We start from the raw sequence: 20,277 nt of genomic DNA, 5'->3' as shown, positions 1-20,277 counted from the left end.
AGGATATTGAAATTATACATGGCTATACTCTTAAATCTTGGCTACAAAATAAAAGTTGATTAAAATGTGGTTTTTGGTTGTTAAGATGTGTTGATAAAAGTGAATACAGATTTGGTACGTTGGAAACGGTCTGAAAAGAAAGGCTAATATTGATTAAAAAGGTTTCCTACATCGATGTGGAAATCATTACAGATTCATATCTGAAAATAATTTAATCATTATCTAATGCTTGCAGTTTTACTGGGTATCATGTCTTTTGAAAAACAAAATCGATACATTAGAATAAATCAGAATAGCCGGCCTTCGTATTGACCCGTTCCTATAGGTTGTTAACTTTGATTGGGTGAGCACTTGTTGGATGACCCTCGTACGTCATATACCGTTATATTTGGTACTAATGTTTAGCTATGGGTCTCATCTAGTGATACCAAAATAAGTACAAACATTCCTCGCATAATGTCGCTTTGACGTCAAATTGTGAGCGCCCTCTTGCAAAATTGTGAAATTCTGGCTATGTTCAAAAGTATAGGCAAAATTGATGTTTGGGTAAAAATTCTACGAACATGTGATTTTCACTAAATGTTCTCCTAAATATCAAAGGAAATGACTATTTCAAACCAACAAACAAGTATAAAGTCAATATCTCTTGAAACAATTTTACAAGAGGGAAATGAAAATCATCGATTTGTCTGTGGAAGCCTATGATGGGCCTCACCAACACCCCACCCCCTCTATGGTCATCTTCGATGGTTGGTCCTACCCCCGGGTAAGGTGTCGGGGTACTAATTTTATCAATAACATGAACGCATTAATGGTAGATCCACTATTAGCTTAAGTTATTTGGGCGTAAAGACGCACATTTTGTGCGACGTGATTGGAAAACCTTGGGGGAGTTTTACACCCCTCGTAATTCTAGGGTTAAAATTAAAAACAAAAAATGGGTCCTTGATTACAAAAATTTGCACGGCATTCTACTTGCTTCTTGACTATAATGGGAAATCGTGGATGATATCATCAAGAAGAACTACTGGTATTGTCTAAGGATATTTGCTGGGGAATACGATAAAAATTACAGCAGAAATATTTAAAAAATATGACCTGTCACTATGCAGAAAGATAACAATTAAGGTTACACAGATTTATTGACCAGGTGAAGATAAACACAAGGGCCAAAGTACAGTGCTATTAATATATAGAGCAAGAGAAGTCACGCCCGCTGTATTAAGAAGGAGCGGTCATGCTTGCTGTTTATCTGTTTATAAGGCCGTTGATATACAACTTTAATAATCTTCGAAAACTCTCGAGTAACATTTCAGAACCTCTTTAAGGTAAGAATATTGCAATAAATATTGGTACTCATGAATCATTTAATCATACATTCCTGTCCAAAAATGTATCGATCAGGTGGTGGTCATTCATAACGGTATTAGCGTGATCGTGACTCTTTTTAATCCACTCAGGTCTAGCCCTACTGGTATAGGGCCTTTTGACTGTGGTGATCCAAAACCATGCTATATCATAAAACCTGGCTATATCCACAGAACTGCTAAACCCTGTGACTGTTCCGGGTTGAGCAGTTAGTGGGTTTTAGCGGTTCTCGGATATAGTGTGTTTAAAAGGCGCTCTAGTAGGGCTACTCAGGTCTTTCATGTGTTGGTAGTTGTATCCTGGTCTTGAGAACTATGTGTGTTTAGGTAGTATATAGCTTTACGAAATTCTTTCGCCTTTTGAAGTTTGTTATGATTTAACTGTCTTATCATGCTTTTAGTATTACTGTTATTATTATTGCAGTGCTTTTTGTGCTCTTCATCACAACAGCGTCTTTGCTAACATTTATAGTAATTACATGTATGCAAATATTAATTTTATAATGATTGTATTTTCTTGTTGCAGACTAGCTGTTGCTTTATTTCGACCTTCCACAATGTCTGACTCAGCGACTGCCCATAAGCCTGTGCGAGTTATGCTGTGGGGACTTCCAAGGTCACTAACCACGGTCCTCACCAAATGTCTCAGCTATGTAGATGGTATTTATGTAATCCACGAAGCATTTGCTTCGGCCTTGATCACTGGACCAGAAAAGGATATCCAAGATGTGCAAGGTTTGGGCTCTTTTATGGAGAATGCTGCCAACATTTCTGATGCAAATGTCGAGGTACAATGTTGGGAAGACAAGATCTGCACCTTCCAATGGGTTAAGGACACAATGGAGGCTGATTATCCCGGAAAGAAGATAATTTTCTGCAAGGATATAGTGACATCTATCTCGAATCATCTTGATATGATACCACATGGCTACCGTCACACCTTTATCATCAGACACCCAACCAAAACGTTCCTGTCATTGCGTAAACTGTTCATTCAGAACTTTCTGCCATCTGGCGTTCCAGCTGAACAATTCCAGATGGATGCCCTGATGGAATCACATCAAGAGGAGATTCCGTTCAAGATTATTGCTGATGTGGTGAAGCATCTCAAGGAACAAGGTGAAGAGTCGTGTCCTGTCATTGTCGATGCTGATGATCTTCAAAACCATCCTGCTTCAATCCTACGCCAATACTGTGAAGCAGTTGGGATACCATACAACGATAGCCTCTTGCAATGGGAAGCCGGGGATGATATCATCAAGAAGAACTGGTATGTGTCTAAGACACTCATGGTAGGGAATACGATAGGGAATTATTATGGAGCAGCACTGTCCAGTACAAAATTCAATCCAGCCTCTGAACCTCCATCGACGTCTGAAATCCCTCAAGATGTGGTTCGACTGAGCGAGCAAGCTATGCCGTACTATAAGGAACTTTATGACATGAGGCTTAAACCATAAGGAATATTATGTTTAATGTTGTGTTAATTAATAATACATAATAGACTCGCATGTAAACTGTGCTTTTACACTTTTCTATAAAAACCCTGTATTTTTAAGAGAAACTGTAGAATCAAGGCTTGCGGGAGAAATAAAATAAAGGGAAAATTCCATTTAACACCACGGATTATATATTTTAAGACCGTACTTTTAAGGATAATTTCCTTTACGTGTCACTATAATTCACGCATGTTCTTTTAACAACTGTATTTACGGTTACTGTTTTTTACCCGTAAGTTACTGCCAGCAGGTATTCCGATATTTTAAAGTGAAAACAACATATTTTTACAGTATATCGCGAATTTAAAAAAGATGATATCAAACGGACATTCTATATTCAGAATGCAATCTAGTGTGCTCTCAGGTCCTACATAAAATACTGTACAAATGTTGCTTAATTAATTCCTTAATTAAAAAAAAAACCGGACAGATAATAATAGTCAATAATATATGGAGCTGATACCAGAAGGTTTTATTGGGTTGAACGAAAGTAATAAACTCTCAATTCAAATTCAAATTAGGTAATATGAAAATGGGGGAAACATAAGAACAAAATAGTTGCCCTAATTTTTTTTTGTACCTGTAAGTATCATAAATGACAAAGCAGAAAAAGAAAAAAATAAGTTTTCACAATTTTAAAATACTTGAGTAAAGTGTCATTTTTCTAAACATTGTAGTTACAAAGTACAGCGTCCATGTAGATGGTATCATTATATGCATTCCACGAAGCATATTTTGATTCAAACAGATCCCTTGGACCAGAAAGAGAAGCCAAAACGAGCCCAGTATGTAGTCTGTCCAACAACGTCGCCAACGTCTATGATGCAAATATCGATGTTGAGACGACAATGTCTGCTCCTTCCAGTGGGTTACATCCTGGAGGCTGCTTATTCTTCAAATCAGATCATCTTCTGCAAGGATTTTGACAAAAAATGTTCTGAATCATCTTAACATCATGATACCATGTATCTTCCGTCACACTTTTATCATCAGAGACCAAACCAAAACGTTCCTGTCATTGCGCAAAGTGTTCATTCAGAGCTCTCCTGGCGTTCCATGAGATCAATTTCAGATGGATATCGTGATGAAACAGCGTCAAAAGTAGAATACTTAGAAAATGACTACTGATCTCATGAGGCATCTCAAGGAAAAAGGCGAAGAGTCGTGTACTGTCATTGTCGATGCTGACGCCAACATTGTAAAGCAGTTGTGATACCATACAACAATAGCCTCCCTCTTGCACTGGCAAGACGGTGATGGTATCGTTACGAAGAACTGGTATTGTTTAAAACACTAATGCTGCGGAATACGATAGGGAATTATTATGGGGGCTTTTTTTTTCAATTTTGAAGCTTCAGTAAGTTATTAATGGTAATGCCTGCCTCATCATCACCGTCATTATCTGAAATATTAACATTCTCAGTGTCCAAATGGTTCTCAAAATGCATCTTGAATACAACGGCATATGATACAACTCAATTCTATTACAAATGGCAACATCAGTAACAAGCGGGAAAATTAGTTGGCTTGGTAAGTAAATAGTCGACTACACTTTTGCCTCGATGACTAATAAACGTGAATACTCCGGAAGCTTGGACGTTTCCGAAATCTGGAAACTTAATTCTCCCACTACACAAGCCAAAGTATAGTGCTATTTATACAGCAGGATAGATCACACCTATTGTATAAAGCATGGAGAGGTCATGCTTGCTGTTATAAAGCCGTCAGTTTCCAACTCTACTTCTTCGAAAACTCTCGAGAACTTTTCATTACCTCTTTTTAAGGTAAGAATATTGAATCATTCATTCCTGTTCAATAATGTAAAGGTTCAAGTGATGGTCATTCATATCGGTTTTAACGTGATCTTGACTCTTGTTAGTCCACTCAAGTCTTTCATTTGTTGGTAGTTGTGTCCTGGTCTTGAAAACTGTGGGTGATCATGTACCATATTGTAGCTTTACGAAATTCTATCGCCTTTTTAGGTTTTTGTGATTTTATGATTTATCTGTCTTATCTTCAAATCAAAAGTGCTGAACATTATGGTAATGGTATATTGCATAATGATTGTATTTTCTTGTTGCAGACTAGCTGTTGCTATATTCCGACCTTCCACAATGTCTGACTCAGCGACTGCCCATAAGCTTGTGCGAGTTATGCTGTGGGGACTTCCTAGATCGCTAACCACAGTCCTCACCAAATGCCTCAGCTATGTAGATGGTATTTATGTAATCCACGAAGCATTTACTTCGGCCTTGGTCACTGGACCAGAAAAGGATATCCAAGATGTGCAAGGTTTGGGCTCTTTCATGGAGAATGCTGCCAACATGTCTGATTCAAATGTCGAGGTACAATGTTGGGAAGACAAAATCTGCACCTTCCAATGGGTTAAGGACACAATGGAGGCTGATTATCCTGGAAAGAAGATAATTTTCTGCAAAGATATAGTGACATGTATCCCTAATCATCTTGATATGATACCACGTGGCTTCCGTCACACTTTTATTATTAGGCACCCAACAAAACGTTCCTGTCACTGCGCAAAATGTTCATTCAGAACTTTCTCCCATCTGGCGTTCCAGTTGATCAATTCCAGTTGGATTCCTTGACGGAATCACATCAAGAGGAGATTCCGTTCAAGATTATTGCTGATTTGGTGAAACATCTCAAGGAACAAGGTGAAGAGTCGTGCCCTGTCATTATCGATGCTGATGATCTTCAAAACCACCCTGCTTCAATCCTACGCCAATACTGTGAAGCAGTTGGGATACCATACAACGATAGCCTCTTGCAATGGGAAGCTGGAGATGATATAATCAAGAAGAACTGGTATGTGTCTAAGACACTCATGGTAGGGAATAAGATAGGGAATTATTATGGAGAAGCACTGTCCAGTACCAAATTCAATCCAGCCTCGGGGGCGCCACTGACAGCTGATATCCCTCAAGATGTGGTTCGACTGAGCGAGCAAGCTATGCCGTACTACAAGGAACTTTATGACATGAGGCTTAAACCATAAGTAATATTAAGTTGATTGTTGATACATGTTATACCCATACATGTATAGATTAATTGACGATTTATTGGTCATGTTGATCACCATCATTTTATTCTATGTACGAGGATCATTCAATAAGTCATATCTCCGCTCTTATAACGTCTCTTTAAATAATTTGCCATAAAATATGTATTATATCGCGAATTAAAAAAAAATATATTAAAACCTTTGACATTCTATATTCAGACTGTAATATGGTGTGTCTGGTGTGCTCCGAGGTCCCACGAAATACAGTGTAAGTGTTGCTATCTGATTCCTTAATTCAAGAAAACGAACTGATAATAATAGTCAAAGAGAAGAAAATATGTCTAAATGTGCATCAGATATCACTTGATGGAGAAATAATATGTGACCGTCCACGGCGAATGAGCCGTAAATTCCTCCCCCGGTCAACTTTGTTTTATTTCGTGTTTAAAAAATAAACATCATAAACTTAAAAATGGTATATCATTTGACTTCAAACGATATCCAGAAGCGGGGTTATAGTTTGTTAAACTATGCTCCTTCAACAAAATTATAGCTTTTTACGTTTTTACATGTGTCTCTTTTTCCACATTGTTGGCAATAAATATCAAACAGTCATAATTGGCGGTCATTTCAAATCATCCCCAAGTCAACGAGGTTTAAGAAAGTTCTCTCATTGTTAATTGTACAAAATACAATGCTTGGTAACCCACCACTTGAACAGGATTTAGCAATATAACCAAACAAAGACCAGAGCTATTAAAAGTTCTATAGCCATCTAAGGTAGAAGCTTTTATCCACTTCAACAATAGGATTATTGATTAGTTTTTGACTATCGAAATGAGACGGATGTCGGGCCAGCTTAAGTTACCGATGAATATGACCTTCGTACACATTTTACACCGTAACTCAGAATACAATTTAGGGAATTTACGGCTCATTTGTGCTGCCGGGTCACATATACCCTATTTGTAAATTGGGAGGTATATGCAATGCCTATCTCAAGTTGGTCAAAAATATATGGAGGTGATTATCAAAGGTTATATTGGGTTGAACGAAAGTGATAAAACCCAAATTTAAGGTATTATGAAAATGATGGAAATAAAAAGAATAAGAAATGACAAAGCAGAAAAAAAATGAAATTTTCACAATTTTAAAATACTTGAAAAAACAATGAAATGTTAACATTCTCAGTGTCCAAATAGTTCTCAAAATGCATGTTGAATACAATGGGCATATGATCCGAGTCAATTCTGTTATAAATGGCAACATCAGTAAGGGAACTAGCCAAAAGATCGATGACGTCATATAAACGAATCTAGTTTCGTATTTCGGCCGACCCTTCCCTCCCTCCCTGCCAGAAACGTAATCCTGAAATGTTGAAAATTTGCCGGGGTTCTTATATATTTTACAAGGAATTAAATTAGACAATGGGCATAATAGGTTAATTACCCCTATAATGTAGTAACGCTATGGAGGGTAAATTAAGTTCTGGCATTTCCACAAAAGAGAAGACATAAAATACTAGCGGTTGGTCACCCGTCTTTCGCGGTCACTGTCTTTTGCGGTGCTGACATTTTATATTCGTTTTAATGTACTGGCCAGGTGTAATGGTCAGGTGCAATTTCAGTATTTTTTTTTCACCCCATTTTGCAAATTATGGTGTAATTTCTCCTGGTGCAGCGCAATTTGAAATTCAGTCTCAGAATGATCAAAATAAATTTACAATTTTGTAGAACACTTACTTTCAACATGGGCCAAAACATTTTGCACATACACTGATTACCTGTGAGTTACGGTACTCCTGTAGGGTGTCGCAGAATGATTTATACCGTGTTTGAACAAAATATCAAAGCACAAGACACTCAGACCTAAATATGCCAAATGACATTCCAACTGATAGTAAGACTAGGTTACTGTGACCATCCCATTGCACATCCCATTTCCAGCAGTGCAAGCTCTGCTCAGCTGACTCTAGATCAAGGGTCTGCTGGGTAATATAGGGGCATTGACTTGGCACGCTGGTTTACGCCACTCATACCAGCTGTTCCTAGCCTGAAAGTAAGACGAATTGCCCAATCTCTCTGATGATGGGTTAATTACATCTACCTCTGAGGGAAGCGGGACGGTTGGGATCCATCAAAACCGGTTTAACCCACCAGAGTCTGGTCCTAAGTCCATGGAGACCTCATCAGAGAATTGTTTGATGCCTACCTAAGACAAGGAGATATGCAGCTCAAGGAATACTTCCCGAGACGCCTTCAAAGAGGTATTATAATGGAGTGCACTATATCTGTATTAGGATGAAATAAGGCTCGAAGGTGACTGCGCTGGTGCTCTACCAATGAATTACTTCTCTACGTACGAGTAGGGATGGCTGATTTGAGATTCCTGTTTTAGGTCTCCGCTTTTTAGATTTCCTTGGGGCTGAAAAATGGGGTCCCAAAACAAACTTCCCTATCAGGCGTAGTCCAGATCCACGATTTGACGATTAGTTGTACGTTTTGTAATACTATCGTTCAAACCGTGGGACAGGTCCTGCTGACACCCGGGGATATTTAGCAGACGTTCTTCAGTGGCATTTTTGTCTATTTTCTTTAGTTTGATACTAGTTTTAGAGGCGATATACGAATACAATGTAGCCTATACATGATGATTTCTATAGGGTTCAAATTTTCTGTGGTTTTAAATTCTTATTTATTTATTTATTTATTTATTTATTTATTTATTTATATATTTATTTATTTATTTATTTATATATTTATTTATTTATTTATTTATTTATTTATTTATTTATTTATTTATTTATTTATTTATTTATTTATTTATTTATTTATTTATTTATTTATTTATTTATTTATTTATTTATTTATTTTTTTTTTTTTGCAAAAAATTCCATAAAATATAATCAAATATAGTCATTTATACAAAATTGAATAGGTTGCGGTCATATGTATAATGAATTACAGATCGCGTGAGATATATCTCACGCGATCTCAAGGGGTCATTGAATCCCCAGATTGGATCATTATTACAATATAATGAACAGATTTCGTGTTATTGTTCCGAAACCAATGACCGTGGAAATAGAACAAATACGGACAAAAGTTTGCAGTATTTTGGAGGTCAATTTTTAAAACTTAATAAACAACAAGTTGGAAAACCAAACCACCGGTGTTTGGAAGATGGTTCAGCAGATATTAAGGGGCTGTGCAATAATTATGAGCCCCTGGTGAGGGCAAAATTTCCAAACGGCGTTCCAAGAAATGCTTGCCACTCCTCATTCGACCTGGCAACCCAACCTCATCACGGCATACCAAAAAATCCCCCCTGCACATGCCAAATTTTGGGGTCCCAATTTGCAAACCTTAAATGGTCTATAGATAATCATTTTTAGAGCGTTGTATTTAAAATGCGCCCCATGAATGTGAATCAAAACTCGCTTGCTCTCCTCTCAGCTGGCCAAAACTTGCTTGCACCCCGACGTCCGACTGGTCAAAATTTTCCCCCTAAAATAATTATTGCACAGCCCGAAAAATTTTCCAACTCGGCTTGTTCCTATCCACCTCATGTCCCTAGGCTATTTACACCAGTTTGCGGTACCCATGGTTACTTTTGTACTGATATTTTTACTGTATACAAGTCATATCAATCATTCATTTTTTAGCAATATGAAATTCGGATCAGCTTGCTGCTTTGTGTCTTATGTCCATTGAATTTTCTGTAAAACTCTGTTTAGCGTAAGTGGTACCCAGGGGCGCACAGAGCCAGGGGTGCAAATTTCCCAATCGTCCTGCTGACACGCTGCTAAAATAAAATGACTTTTTTTGCGCTGAGAGCGTTGTGGCTTAAAACCGGGCCAAAGGAAGTGGGTCATTTTTGTTTTATTTGTTCTCTTGGGATTTCCCCAATAAATTTAGAGAGAACATGCCCCCCTCCCCTCCGTGCTTCAATCACCAATGACGGCTTTATGTATTTCATAATTATGGTCCATCCCTGCAGATACAATTATTACATCATAATATAAGGCTAAAGAACAAATTATCCAAATGTTGTACGGTAATTCTTGGAAATACCAGGGGAAGTTTTGAGTGATGCTAAGCTGACGTCATCGCTTACGCACCCTTAAATGTTTACAACTGCTACAAATGAGAAACATGTTGATATACTTAAAGACAAAGATAAAAAGAATCGCGTCTGATGTCACTGTCAATTACGATCCTTGATTTGTTAACACAGGTTAATTAATAGCGCGTAAAAGGAAGACCGATCTATCTGGTGCTGATCGGAGAAAAGGCATAGCAGCAAATGGCGAAAAATACGCACTTTTGCAAGGCAAAAAGCAGCTTTTCTAGGCATTGTTGACATGGTGCCTTCGCCAAAGAAAGTTTCCTACTATAAAGACCTAACTTTTGAGATGGTTTGCATGTTTGCATGTGCAAAATTAACAAGAAGGCGACCGGTTATACCGCCGCGTTCAGCAAGTCATCATCACGACACTTGTAAACAAACCGTGCTCTGTCTTTAATTATAGTTGCAATAATATAATTCACCTTTTCGGTAAATCCCCTAACCCTTTGCGAGTACACCTGAGAACTCGTCATTTGACGTCACGCCGATCTGCACCGATGCGCACATGGTTTATCGAACATCGTCACTACGGCAAGTCGGCGTGACGTCAAATGACGAGTTCTCAGGTGTACTCGCAAAGGGTTATGGGATTTACCGAAAAGGTGAATTATTTATTAGATACCTTTGCAAAAACGGTTATGCAAACTTTTTTTGTTGCTTTGTTGTTTTGTTTTATTTTTGTTTAAAAATCATAATTATGAGACATTCATCAGACCGATTTTTTTTGTACAAACGTAATCGAGCATTTTTACCCCTTCCACTCTAAACGAAACTAGTTTCGTTTATAGGACATCATCGATAATTTGGTTTGTTCCATAATAAGCAGGAAAATAGTTAGCTTGGTAAGTGAATAGTCGACGACACTTTTGCTTTGATGACTAATAAACGTGAATAATCCGGAAGCTTGGTCGTTGTTCAGTGCTATTTCTACAGTAGGATAGGTCACACCTATTGTATAAAGCATAGAGCGGTCATTCTTGGTGTTATAAAGCCGTCAACTTACAACTTTACTTCTTCGGAAACCCTCGAGAACTTTTCATAACCTCTTTAAGGTAAGAATATTGAAATAAATGTCGATTTTCATTTTCTAAATCAATATATTATTGAAAAATAACATGTTTTGCAATATTTCATTCTAAAATTCTCTTTACAACATAACTCAATGATTGATAATTCGTTATGAATTCAGCAGAGTGACGAATCGAGAATTTTGAGCAAATTGAGTTTTTGTATGCTTATGATTATGTTTCAGGTTATCTGTTATTTCCAGCAAAAATTAATGTTAAATCTTACTCACCGACGTAGTTATTAAAATTTTGATTTGGACGAATCGCGCCTAAGTGCGATAAATGAATTGTATACATAGCTGTACAAATCATGTTGATCTATAGTATTGTATAGCGGGAAACCCCGAATTTTCTACATTACATGTCCTATACTGATATATTTGATACCAACGTATAGCTGTAGGTATCTTCTATCCAGTGATATCAAAATAAGTACAAACATTCCCCACATGATATTGCTGTGGTTTAATAATGTGAGTGCACCCCCGTGAAATTGGAAAATCCCGGAAAATCATACGCAAAATATAGGCCAATATTGTTATTTCTGCTTTAAAATCCTCGAGTTTTTGTTAAATATTACAGGGATAACTATTTAGAACTTATTATAGCAAGTTAAGTCTGCATAGCCTTAGGACAACCAGTAATTTCTACACAAAAGCCCCAAATCAAGAATGCGTGCTATGGTTTACACGTAGTTGAATGCGTATTCGACCTCTCTCTGCGCAGTGGTAGAGACATTTTGGATACAGCATAAAGCCGAATAACTGTTAAAACGCGTTTTGAGGGATATATCGATTGTTTCAGAACATGTATTGCAAATATTTCGTGTACATTCACTTCTATAATATACATTTCAAATAGTGCTCACGAATGTTCTAAATTTTTAGAAGGACCAATGGGATGGTACCAAGATTTTCTAACGCCGTTTACTCAGAACAGCAATTTTGTGTATTCGGCACTCTGCCGTGTTCATAACGATATCTATGATATTTGAATTCTTCTACACACTAGCTATGAATTGATCAATGCAATTTTGCCAAAACTCAGTATCATTTGCAAGATACTATGAACTACCAAATCGCAACAGTTTAAAATAGTTGCTAACCTTAAGTATCTATCATGAATCAATTAATCATTCATACCTGTTCAAATAATGTAAAGGTTCAGGTAGTGGTCATTCATATCGGTTTTAACGTGATCTTGACTCTTGTTAGTCCACTCAAGTCTTTCATTTGTTGGTAGTCCTGGTCTTGACAATTTATATTGTAGTGTTAAAGTCAAGAAAATTCGTCAAATTTAATTTATTTTACCACTACTGATGAATATTCAATTTTATATATTTATAATGATTGTATTTTCTTGTTGCAGATTAGCTGTTGCTTTATTTCGACCATCCACAATGTCTGACTTAGCTACTGCCCATAAGCCTGTACGAGTTATGCTGTGGGGACTTCCGAGGTCCCTAACCACAGTCCTCGCCAAATGCCTCAGCTATGTAGATGGTATTTATGTAATCAACGAAGCTTTTGCTTCAGCTATGACCACTGGACCAGAAAAGGAAATCCAAAATGCCCAAGGTTTGGAGTCTTTCATGGGGAATGCGGCCACGATTGCAGATGCAAATGTCGAAGTACAATGTTGGGAAGATAGTATATGCACCTTCCAATGGGTTAAGGACACCATGGAGGCTGATTATCCTGGAAAAAAGATCATTTTCTGCAAGGATATCGTGACATCCATCTCGAATCATCTTGATATGATACCACATGGCTACCGTCACACCTTTATCATCAGACACCCCACCAAAACGTTCCTGTCATTGCGCAAAGTGTTCATTCAGAACTTTCTCCCACCTGGCATTCCAAGTGATCAATTCCAATTGGATGTCGCAATGGAAAGCGGACTTAAAAGGGAGAATACTTTCAAGATTATTGCTGATTTGGTGAAGCATCTCAAGGAACAAGGTGAAGAGTCGTGTCCTGTCATTGTCGATGCTGATGATCTTCAAAACCACACTGCTTCAATCCTGCGCCAATACTGTGAAGCAGTTGGGATACCATACAACGAGAGTCTCTTGCAATGGGAAGCCGGAGATGATATAATCAAGAAGAACTGGTATGTGTCCAAGACATTCATGGTTGGGAATACGATAGGGAATTATTATGGAGCAGCACTGTCCAGTACAAAATTCAATCCAGCCTCTGAACCTCCATCGACGTCTGAAATCCCTCAAGATGTGGTTCGACTGAGCGAGCAAGCTATGCCGTACTATGAGGAACTCTATGAAATGAGACTTAAACCCTAATCTAATGATTGATTGATTGATCGATCGAATTAAGGATTCAGTTGGTCACTCTAATATGTATAATACTCTCTATATGATCCTGTGCCATATACTGGGGTACCCAAAAAGATGGTTTTGTTACATTTTGATGTGTAGTGTGGATTACAAAACATTGTCTCCTGAGTATTTCTTTACCTAGAAGGCTCATTAAGGTCTTAAATTTAAGGTAATTTATTCTTTATTACTCATGTAGAGTGCTGTTTTAAAATCAACTTTCATTATTTTTTCATAACATTTTAAATGAAATGTGCCAAGGATGGCTAAGGAGTAGGGGGCGGAGGGTTAGGGGGAGGGACTGTACTATAAAGTCTATGCAGAATCATACTTTTTCACTATATCATTTTTAATTTTGTTAATTTTTGCTAGCAAACCTTAATGGAAATATTAATATTTGGTCTCATTTGAAAGGGAAAATGTTGCAGTTAGATTTTATTATAACAAGACCCCTAGAGAGAGCAGCAGTTGTTCTCTCGCCTTGCACCACTGATGACTCGGGTTCAAGCCCCGGCGCGGCACAAGAACTTATGTGCACTTGGGTTATCCCGATTCCATGCTCGCTCTCGCATGTTTTCTCCGGGATCTTCAGTTTCCTCCTGCTTTCAAAAATCGGTTATTAGTTGTTTGGTTAATATCAAAAACTTTCTTCATCCAATGGAATTTGTGGAGCTGCACAGATAATTGGTGGATCTAAGTGCGGATAGGTTTGCGATCTGATTGTGATGATTCACCATGGCAGCGAAATTACAAACCTCTGATATCTGAAAGGCGCTATTTATAAACATCGGAATTTGTATTTTATTTATTTCATTTTTTTTTAAATTCTAGTTCTTTAACAGCAACGCATAGCCATTTTGTTCCGACTTGTTTAATAGTTTTGATAGTTTTGGGCTGATGATCTCCGTGCAAGCTTTACAGTTGGTTTATATGGAAACCAAAAATAACGGGAGATATTCATCAACATCTATCTCCGGGGATCTATCGTCTGTATATCAAATAACAGATAAACTACGCTATGCATAACGCGGCTAACCCAATTCCCCTAGCCCACCTAGAAAGGATAAGAGCGCGAGCAATCACTTCAAATCACGTCATTGAGCCAGGCTAGGAATTCTATAGAGAGTGAGACACTGCTTATTTTAGATAATAACATCACTGCTTTTCTCCATCTGACTCATTAGCTCGGTTGGTAGAGCATCGGTCCGGTGATCCGAACGTCCCAGGTTCAAATACTGGATGATCAGTGAAATTTTTTCACTGGCAGTCATTTATGTATGTGGAGACTTGTTTTGAAACCCTTTCTCATGCTTATTTTATTGTTCCCCTCAACAATAGGATTTTTTATTCTGTTTGGTCGTTAGTAGCAATGGGTATTCGAGTGAATGTTCGTTCATACGTACTTAAACAGCGAGTAAAGTTTAAACTAGTCATTCAACACAGAATTTATTGAGAACTAACCTCAATATTTCGTCATGTGTCACACGTCCTCATCAGGAGAATTTCACAATTGACCTGAGATGACCTTCGAGATGAGTTTCGGCGAGTGTTTCCTGATTTGCATGGCTTCCTTCACTAAGGGGTGGTGCAATAATTATGTGTACCCCGGGGTGGTGAATTATAGGGGGCAAAGATTTTTGGCAGGCCAAAAGGGGGGGGGCAAGCATTTTTGGCAGGTCGAAAGGGGGGTCAAGCGATTTTTGGCAGGTCGAAAGAGGGGGGGGGGTTAGCTAACACGTTAGGAACATGTTTAAATATGCAAAATTTCCTGCTCGCTGCGCTCGCATTATATGATAAGACAATTTAAGGTTATAAATTCAGGTTCCCCAAAATCTAGCATGTGTTGGGGGCAAAGATTTTTGGCACGCCAAAAGGGGATAAGGTTTTTGGCACGTCGAAAGGGGGGGCAAAGATTTTTGGCACGGCCAAAGAGGGGGGGGCAAGCGATTTTTGGCAGACCATTTTGAGAATTCACCACCCCTTGGGTACACATAATTATTGCACCACCCCTAAGCGTGGGTATCTGTTTTTTGTCAAGCACATTAACATTGTCACAATCTATGGAATGGCGTGAGACTGTACTGTGTTCCCAGCTGGCGACCTGTTTGTCCGATATACGTTTTTGGGAGCCCAAACAGTTGATTTGGCACACACAACCAGCTCATTTTCCAGCGGGATTGGATCCATTGGTGAAACAAGTAGTTTCCTGGAAGTAGTATGGGGTTTAAATCGTCGCTCGGATGACATAGTGGCGTATCACGAAAATGGCCATTTTGAGATAATCGCATTTGAAGTTTGTGCAACTTTTATCCGTTGGTCATACATTTCCTCTTTTCTTGAACGTGTACGTTCGGATGCTTCAATGGCAGGCTCCGGGGCTTTTTCTGACTATTGGCCAAGTCAAAAGCCCATTGCTGTTTTCGCTCTATGTGTTCTATGTGTTAAGGTTCCGATAACGCTAAATTTGTGAGAGACCGGGATGTCAAAAGTGTCAATGTTAAAGTGCTTGACAGAGAAGACAGAGATTATCCACGCTTAGTGAGGGAAACCATACAAATCAGAAGACACTCACCGAAACTCAACACTTCATTGATTAGACCTAAGGTTATCTCAGGTCTATCGTGAAGTCAACTCCTTCAAAACATCTCCTGATGAGGACCTGTGACAAATATTGAGGTTAGTTCTCAATTACTTTCTGTGTTGAATGACTGTTTAAACTTTACTTGCTTGATAGGAGCGAAATGGAGAGGCAACTCTATTTTGTAATTGCCGATTAGTGGTGTGATAGCAGATACACGTGATTCGATACAGGGCGTATTTCTATTAGTAAATCATTATTTACCTGGTGTTGACGCTGTGCACCGGAACCAAAATTAATTTGTTCGGTATTTAGATCGACGTTAACGGTGCTTCGATGCTTGATCAACTAAAATTTGTATTGGTGAATATCATTACATGCACAGATTGATTTAGGGATTCAATCATGTTTCACCGTTGTTCATCACCGATTAACAACGATGCGTCCGCTACGTCTGAGTGGTTTACTTCGCTCGGTTTAGCTGCCCGAGCGAAGTAAACCACGCAGACGCGCCGGACGCGAGTTGTTAAACGGTGATGAACAACGGTGAAACATGATTGAATCCTTTCAACAACGAAAAGAAGCTAAAGATCGTATAATTCATGATTATTTTACGAGGAATGTCAGTTAATCATTGCCACTCAGCCTTACAAAAACTTCGATGATTTCTCTGTTGATATCAGCAATAAAACTACAGAATAAAACGGCAATGTTTAGCCGCTACCTGAAAAATACTGAATTCAACTTGTAAGCTTGCATACGCACAAAGGTTCCAGGCATGACGAATTGTACGCGCTCTCGAGTAACGCGTAGTCTCGCTCGCGTTCGCGTATACGCTACAGTAATAGTGTGGATTCATCACGGATTAACAACGGTTGGCTCCTGTACAAAGGTATAGGAAGAATTGTTGAATATGTAATCACAATCAACAATAGTCAATTAATTGATTATATAAATCGTCGTAACACATAGTGGCGTACGTGAAGGACACAATATTTTGTCCGAGCAAAACTTTTTTGAAAGATACGCTACTAATATCGGAGTCGATACTCCTCAACTGTAATCTCTCAGTGACTCGATTCCATTTGAAACTGAAGTTTAAATTTCAAAATATTAAACTCTATCTTTAATAGTTAACCAGGAATAACTATTATAGGATATACCTAGCTTAAAACCTTTACACAACTATGTGAAACGGACATTTAGAAAAGCACTGTATGCCACTATGTGTTGCGAACAACGAAAGAGTCTCCGGCAATCATAACATTATGCCTTATATGTTAGAAAAACTATCAAGCACGAATCACATGGTTTTATTTAAAACAAACTCATATTGACCATAAAAAACGAATAAACAGTCGGCTCTCAACACGCGAAATTCAAATTTTCCGCGCCGAAATAATTGTCTAAGTGCAATGACGTAATGGTTATTTGTGCTCAATTGTCGTCAGCCTGCAATTTATTACTGGGACGTCATTGTACTCGATAATTTCGGCGCCCGGGAATTTTGAATATCGCGTGTTGAGAAACGGATGTTTTTATTCGTTGTTATGGTCACTATGAGTTTGTTTTAAATATATAAAACCACGTGATTCGTGCTTGATAATTATTTTTCTTACATAATGTTGGCATAATGTTGTGATTGCCGGAGACTTCCTTTAAGGATCGACCAAGGCTAATTATAATTTGGCTCCATTGTAAAATTGCAGAAACTTTCTGAAGTGTTTAAAAATATTGCAGATCCATATGAAATATCTTATTTTGTCTTTAATGCACGGCTTTCGACTTATCCACTAGCAGGCTATGTGATCATATCTATGATATAAACGAAGTGCAAATATCTGAATTGCGATGATTCCAACGATCCTCCGAATGGGCAAATCGCTGAATGGGCCTTTAATGTAAAAGCATATAAAGAATAATAAAGTTTTTAAAATTGCAAAAGAAATACATAAACCACTACCTGTCATTTACATGGGTATAAACAAGGGTTACAGAGATTATTGGTCAGGTGAAAATAACCACAAAGACCAAAGTACAGCATATTAATTATTAATATTAAAACTGTACTAATGGGAGGTATCGCCTGCTGTAAAGCCATCGACTTAAAACTTTCGAATAACATTTTTAATAAGGTCCTCGTTAAGGTAAGGAAATTTAAACATATATTAATACTATAAAGTATCTACCCTACGCTACGCCTAATTATTCCTGGCTGATAATGTATAGGAGGTGGGCGTATGCCTGTTGCATGTCGGTAACATTATAGTTCTCTCACGTCTGAGATATATTGGTAGTTAAGTGCCGCTCTTGAGATCTTTCTATATGTCCATGTACCATGATGTAGTTTACGATTATCCGTGATTTTTTTTTTATTGCAGCGCCTTTTGTGCTCTTCAGCACAACAGAGTATTCGGATTAAAGTGCTTTTCGTCGGCCGTATCACATACTGACGTATTCGACATTTTAAACATTTTTGAGAAAATTTGTATGTTAGTTTGTTATGTTCTACTCTATATTCACCAAAAATCATGCCTCAAAGTGGCTTAATTAGTAAGATAGTAATTAATTTAATTATGTCGTATTTACAAAACCTTGAAATGTCTGCATCACATAACGACGTATTTGCCGATCACCTATACTGCGCAAGCCCAGTATATCGTATCTGCAATTTGAAGAATTTGCCGTTTCACATACTGACGTATTTGCGCGACGTATTTGCGCGGCTCATTTCACATACTGACGTATTTGCGCAACTGTTTCTCATACTGACGTATTTGCGCGACGTATTTGTCATTTGAACGGCGAAATTGGCATTAGTCCTTTTCACATTGTGACGTATTTATTTAATATTGATTTTTTACAGAATAAGTTATGCTTTGATAGTGATAAGTGAATAATATAGAAAATATGGTATATTTGCATTACTGTTAAACTGGTTTTAATCAACAATAAAATTTTAATCAAGATTATGCAGCAAATGAAAATCGCTAGATTTTCAAGTTCGATTGTCTCGAAATGCGTATTTTGCAGGCGTCAGTATGTGATACGGCCGACGTTTTATGGCAATTATATCTATAATGATTGTATTTTTTGTTGCAGACTAGCTGTTGTTTTATATCGACCATCCACAATGTCTGACTCAGCGATTGCCCGTAAGCCTGCGCGAGTTATGCTGTGGGGACTCCCTAGGTCACTAACCACAGTCCTCACCAAATGCATCAGCTATGTAGATGGTATTTATGTAATCCACGAAGAAAAAGAAACCCAAGACCTGCCCGGAGTGGATTCTTTCTTGGAGAATGCTGCCAAAACTTCAGATGCAAATGTGGAGGTACAATGTTGGGAAGACAGTATCTGCTCCTTCCAATGGGTTAAGGACACCATGGAGGCTGATTATCCTGAAAAGAAGATAATTTTCTGCAAGGATATAGTGACATCTATCCCGAATCATCTTGACATGATACCACGTGGCTTCCGTCACACCTTTATCATCAGACACCCAACCAAAACGTTCCTGTCATTGCGCAAACTGTTCATTCAGAACTTTCTCCCACCTGGCGTTCCAAGTGATCAGTTCAATTGGATGCCGTGATGGAATCCGTCAAAAGGAGAATCCGTTCAAGATTGTTGCTGATTTGGTGACGCATCTCAAGGAACAAGGTGAAGAGTCGTGTCCTGTCATTGTCGATGCTGATGATCTTCAAAACCACCCTGCTTCAATCCTACGCCAATACTGTGAAGCAGTTGGGATACCATACAACGATAGCCTCTTGAAATGGGAATCCGGGGATGATATAATCAAGAAGAACTGGTATGTGTCTAAGACATTCATATTAGGGAATCAGATAGGGAATGCTTATGGAGTAGCTTTTTCCAGCACAAAATTTAATCCAGCCTCGAAGCCGCCGCCGAGAGCTGAAATTCCTCAACATGCTCAAGATGTGGTTCGACTGAGCGGGCAAGCTATGCCGTATTATAAGCAACTTTATGACATAAGGCTTAAACCATAAGGAATATTAATTTTATCACATTTAATGTTGTCAAATTTGGTTAATTAATGATAAATGTTATGTGTATACATTAATTGACAATTTCACGATCTCCAATTTTATTTTATTTTATGTACAAACACATTAAATCCGAATATGACTGGCTGCAGGAAATAGTTAAATTACAAAAAAACGAACTATATATGTGACGTGTCATGTCAAAAGGAGACACTTTTGGGCAGGTTATCAATTTTAAGGTTTTTACATATCTTAAATATAGAGATAT

At 38.0% G+C, this 20,277-nt stretch overlaps 2 protein-coding genes and 1 pseudogene across 2 annotated transcripts; all 3 read left to right on the top strand.

Annotated features, from left to right (window-relative positions):
• Positions 1-1,243: 1,243 nt before the first annotated feature.
• LOC140144188 (uncharacterized) lies at positions 1,244-3,467 on the top strand. The gene is made up of 2 exons (XM_072166014.1): positions 1,244-1,328; positions 1,894-3,467. The coding sequence occupies exon 2, from the start codon at positions 1,925-1,927 to the stop codon at positions 2,825-2,827; it is 903 nt and encodes a 300-aa protein (XP_072022115.1). The 5' UTR covers positions 1,244-1,328; positions 1,894-1,924; the 3' UTR covers positions 2,828-3,467.
• Positions 3,468-4,532: 1,065 nt separating this feature from the next.
• On the top strand, positions 4,533-6,555 carry LOC140144181 (uncharacterized; annotated as a pseudogene).
• Positions 6,556-10,925: 4,370 nt separating this feature from the next.
• On the top strand, positions 10,926-13,673 carry LOC140144184 (uncharacterized). The gene is made up of 2 exons (XM_072166010.1): positions 10,926-11,068; positions 12,452-13,673. The coding sequence occupies exon 2, from the start codon at positions 12,483-12,485 to the stop codon at positions 13,386-13,388; it is 906 nt and encodes a 301-aa protein (XP_072022111.1). The 5' UTR covers positions 10,926-11,068; positions 12,452-12,482; the 3' UTR covers positions 13,389-13,673.
• The last annotated feature ends 6,604 nt before the right edge of the window (positions 13,674-20,277 follow it).

The sequence above is a fragment of the Amphiura filiformis genome, unplaced genomic scaffold (genome assembly GCF_039555335.1).
Source record: "Amphiura filiformis unplaced genomic scaffold, Afil_fr2py scaffold_44, whole genome shotgun sequence".
Lineage (NCBI taxonomy): Eukaryota > Metazoa > Echinodermata > Ophiuroidea > Amphilepidida > Amphiuridae > Amphiura > Amphiura filiformis.
The sequence above is the reverse complement of the archived record's forward strand: the minus strand, read 5'-3'. Positions and strand labels throughout refer to the sequence as shown.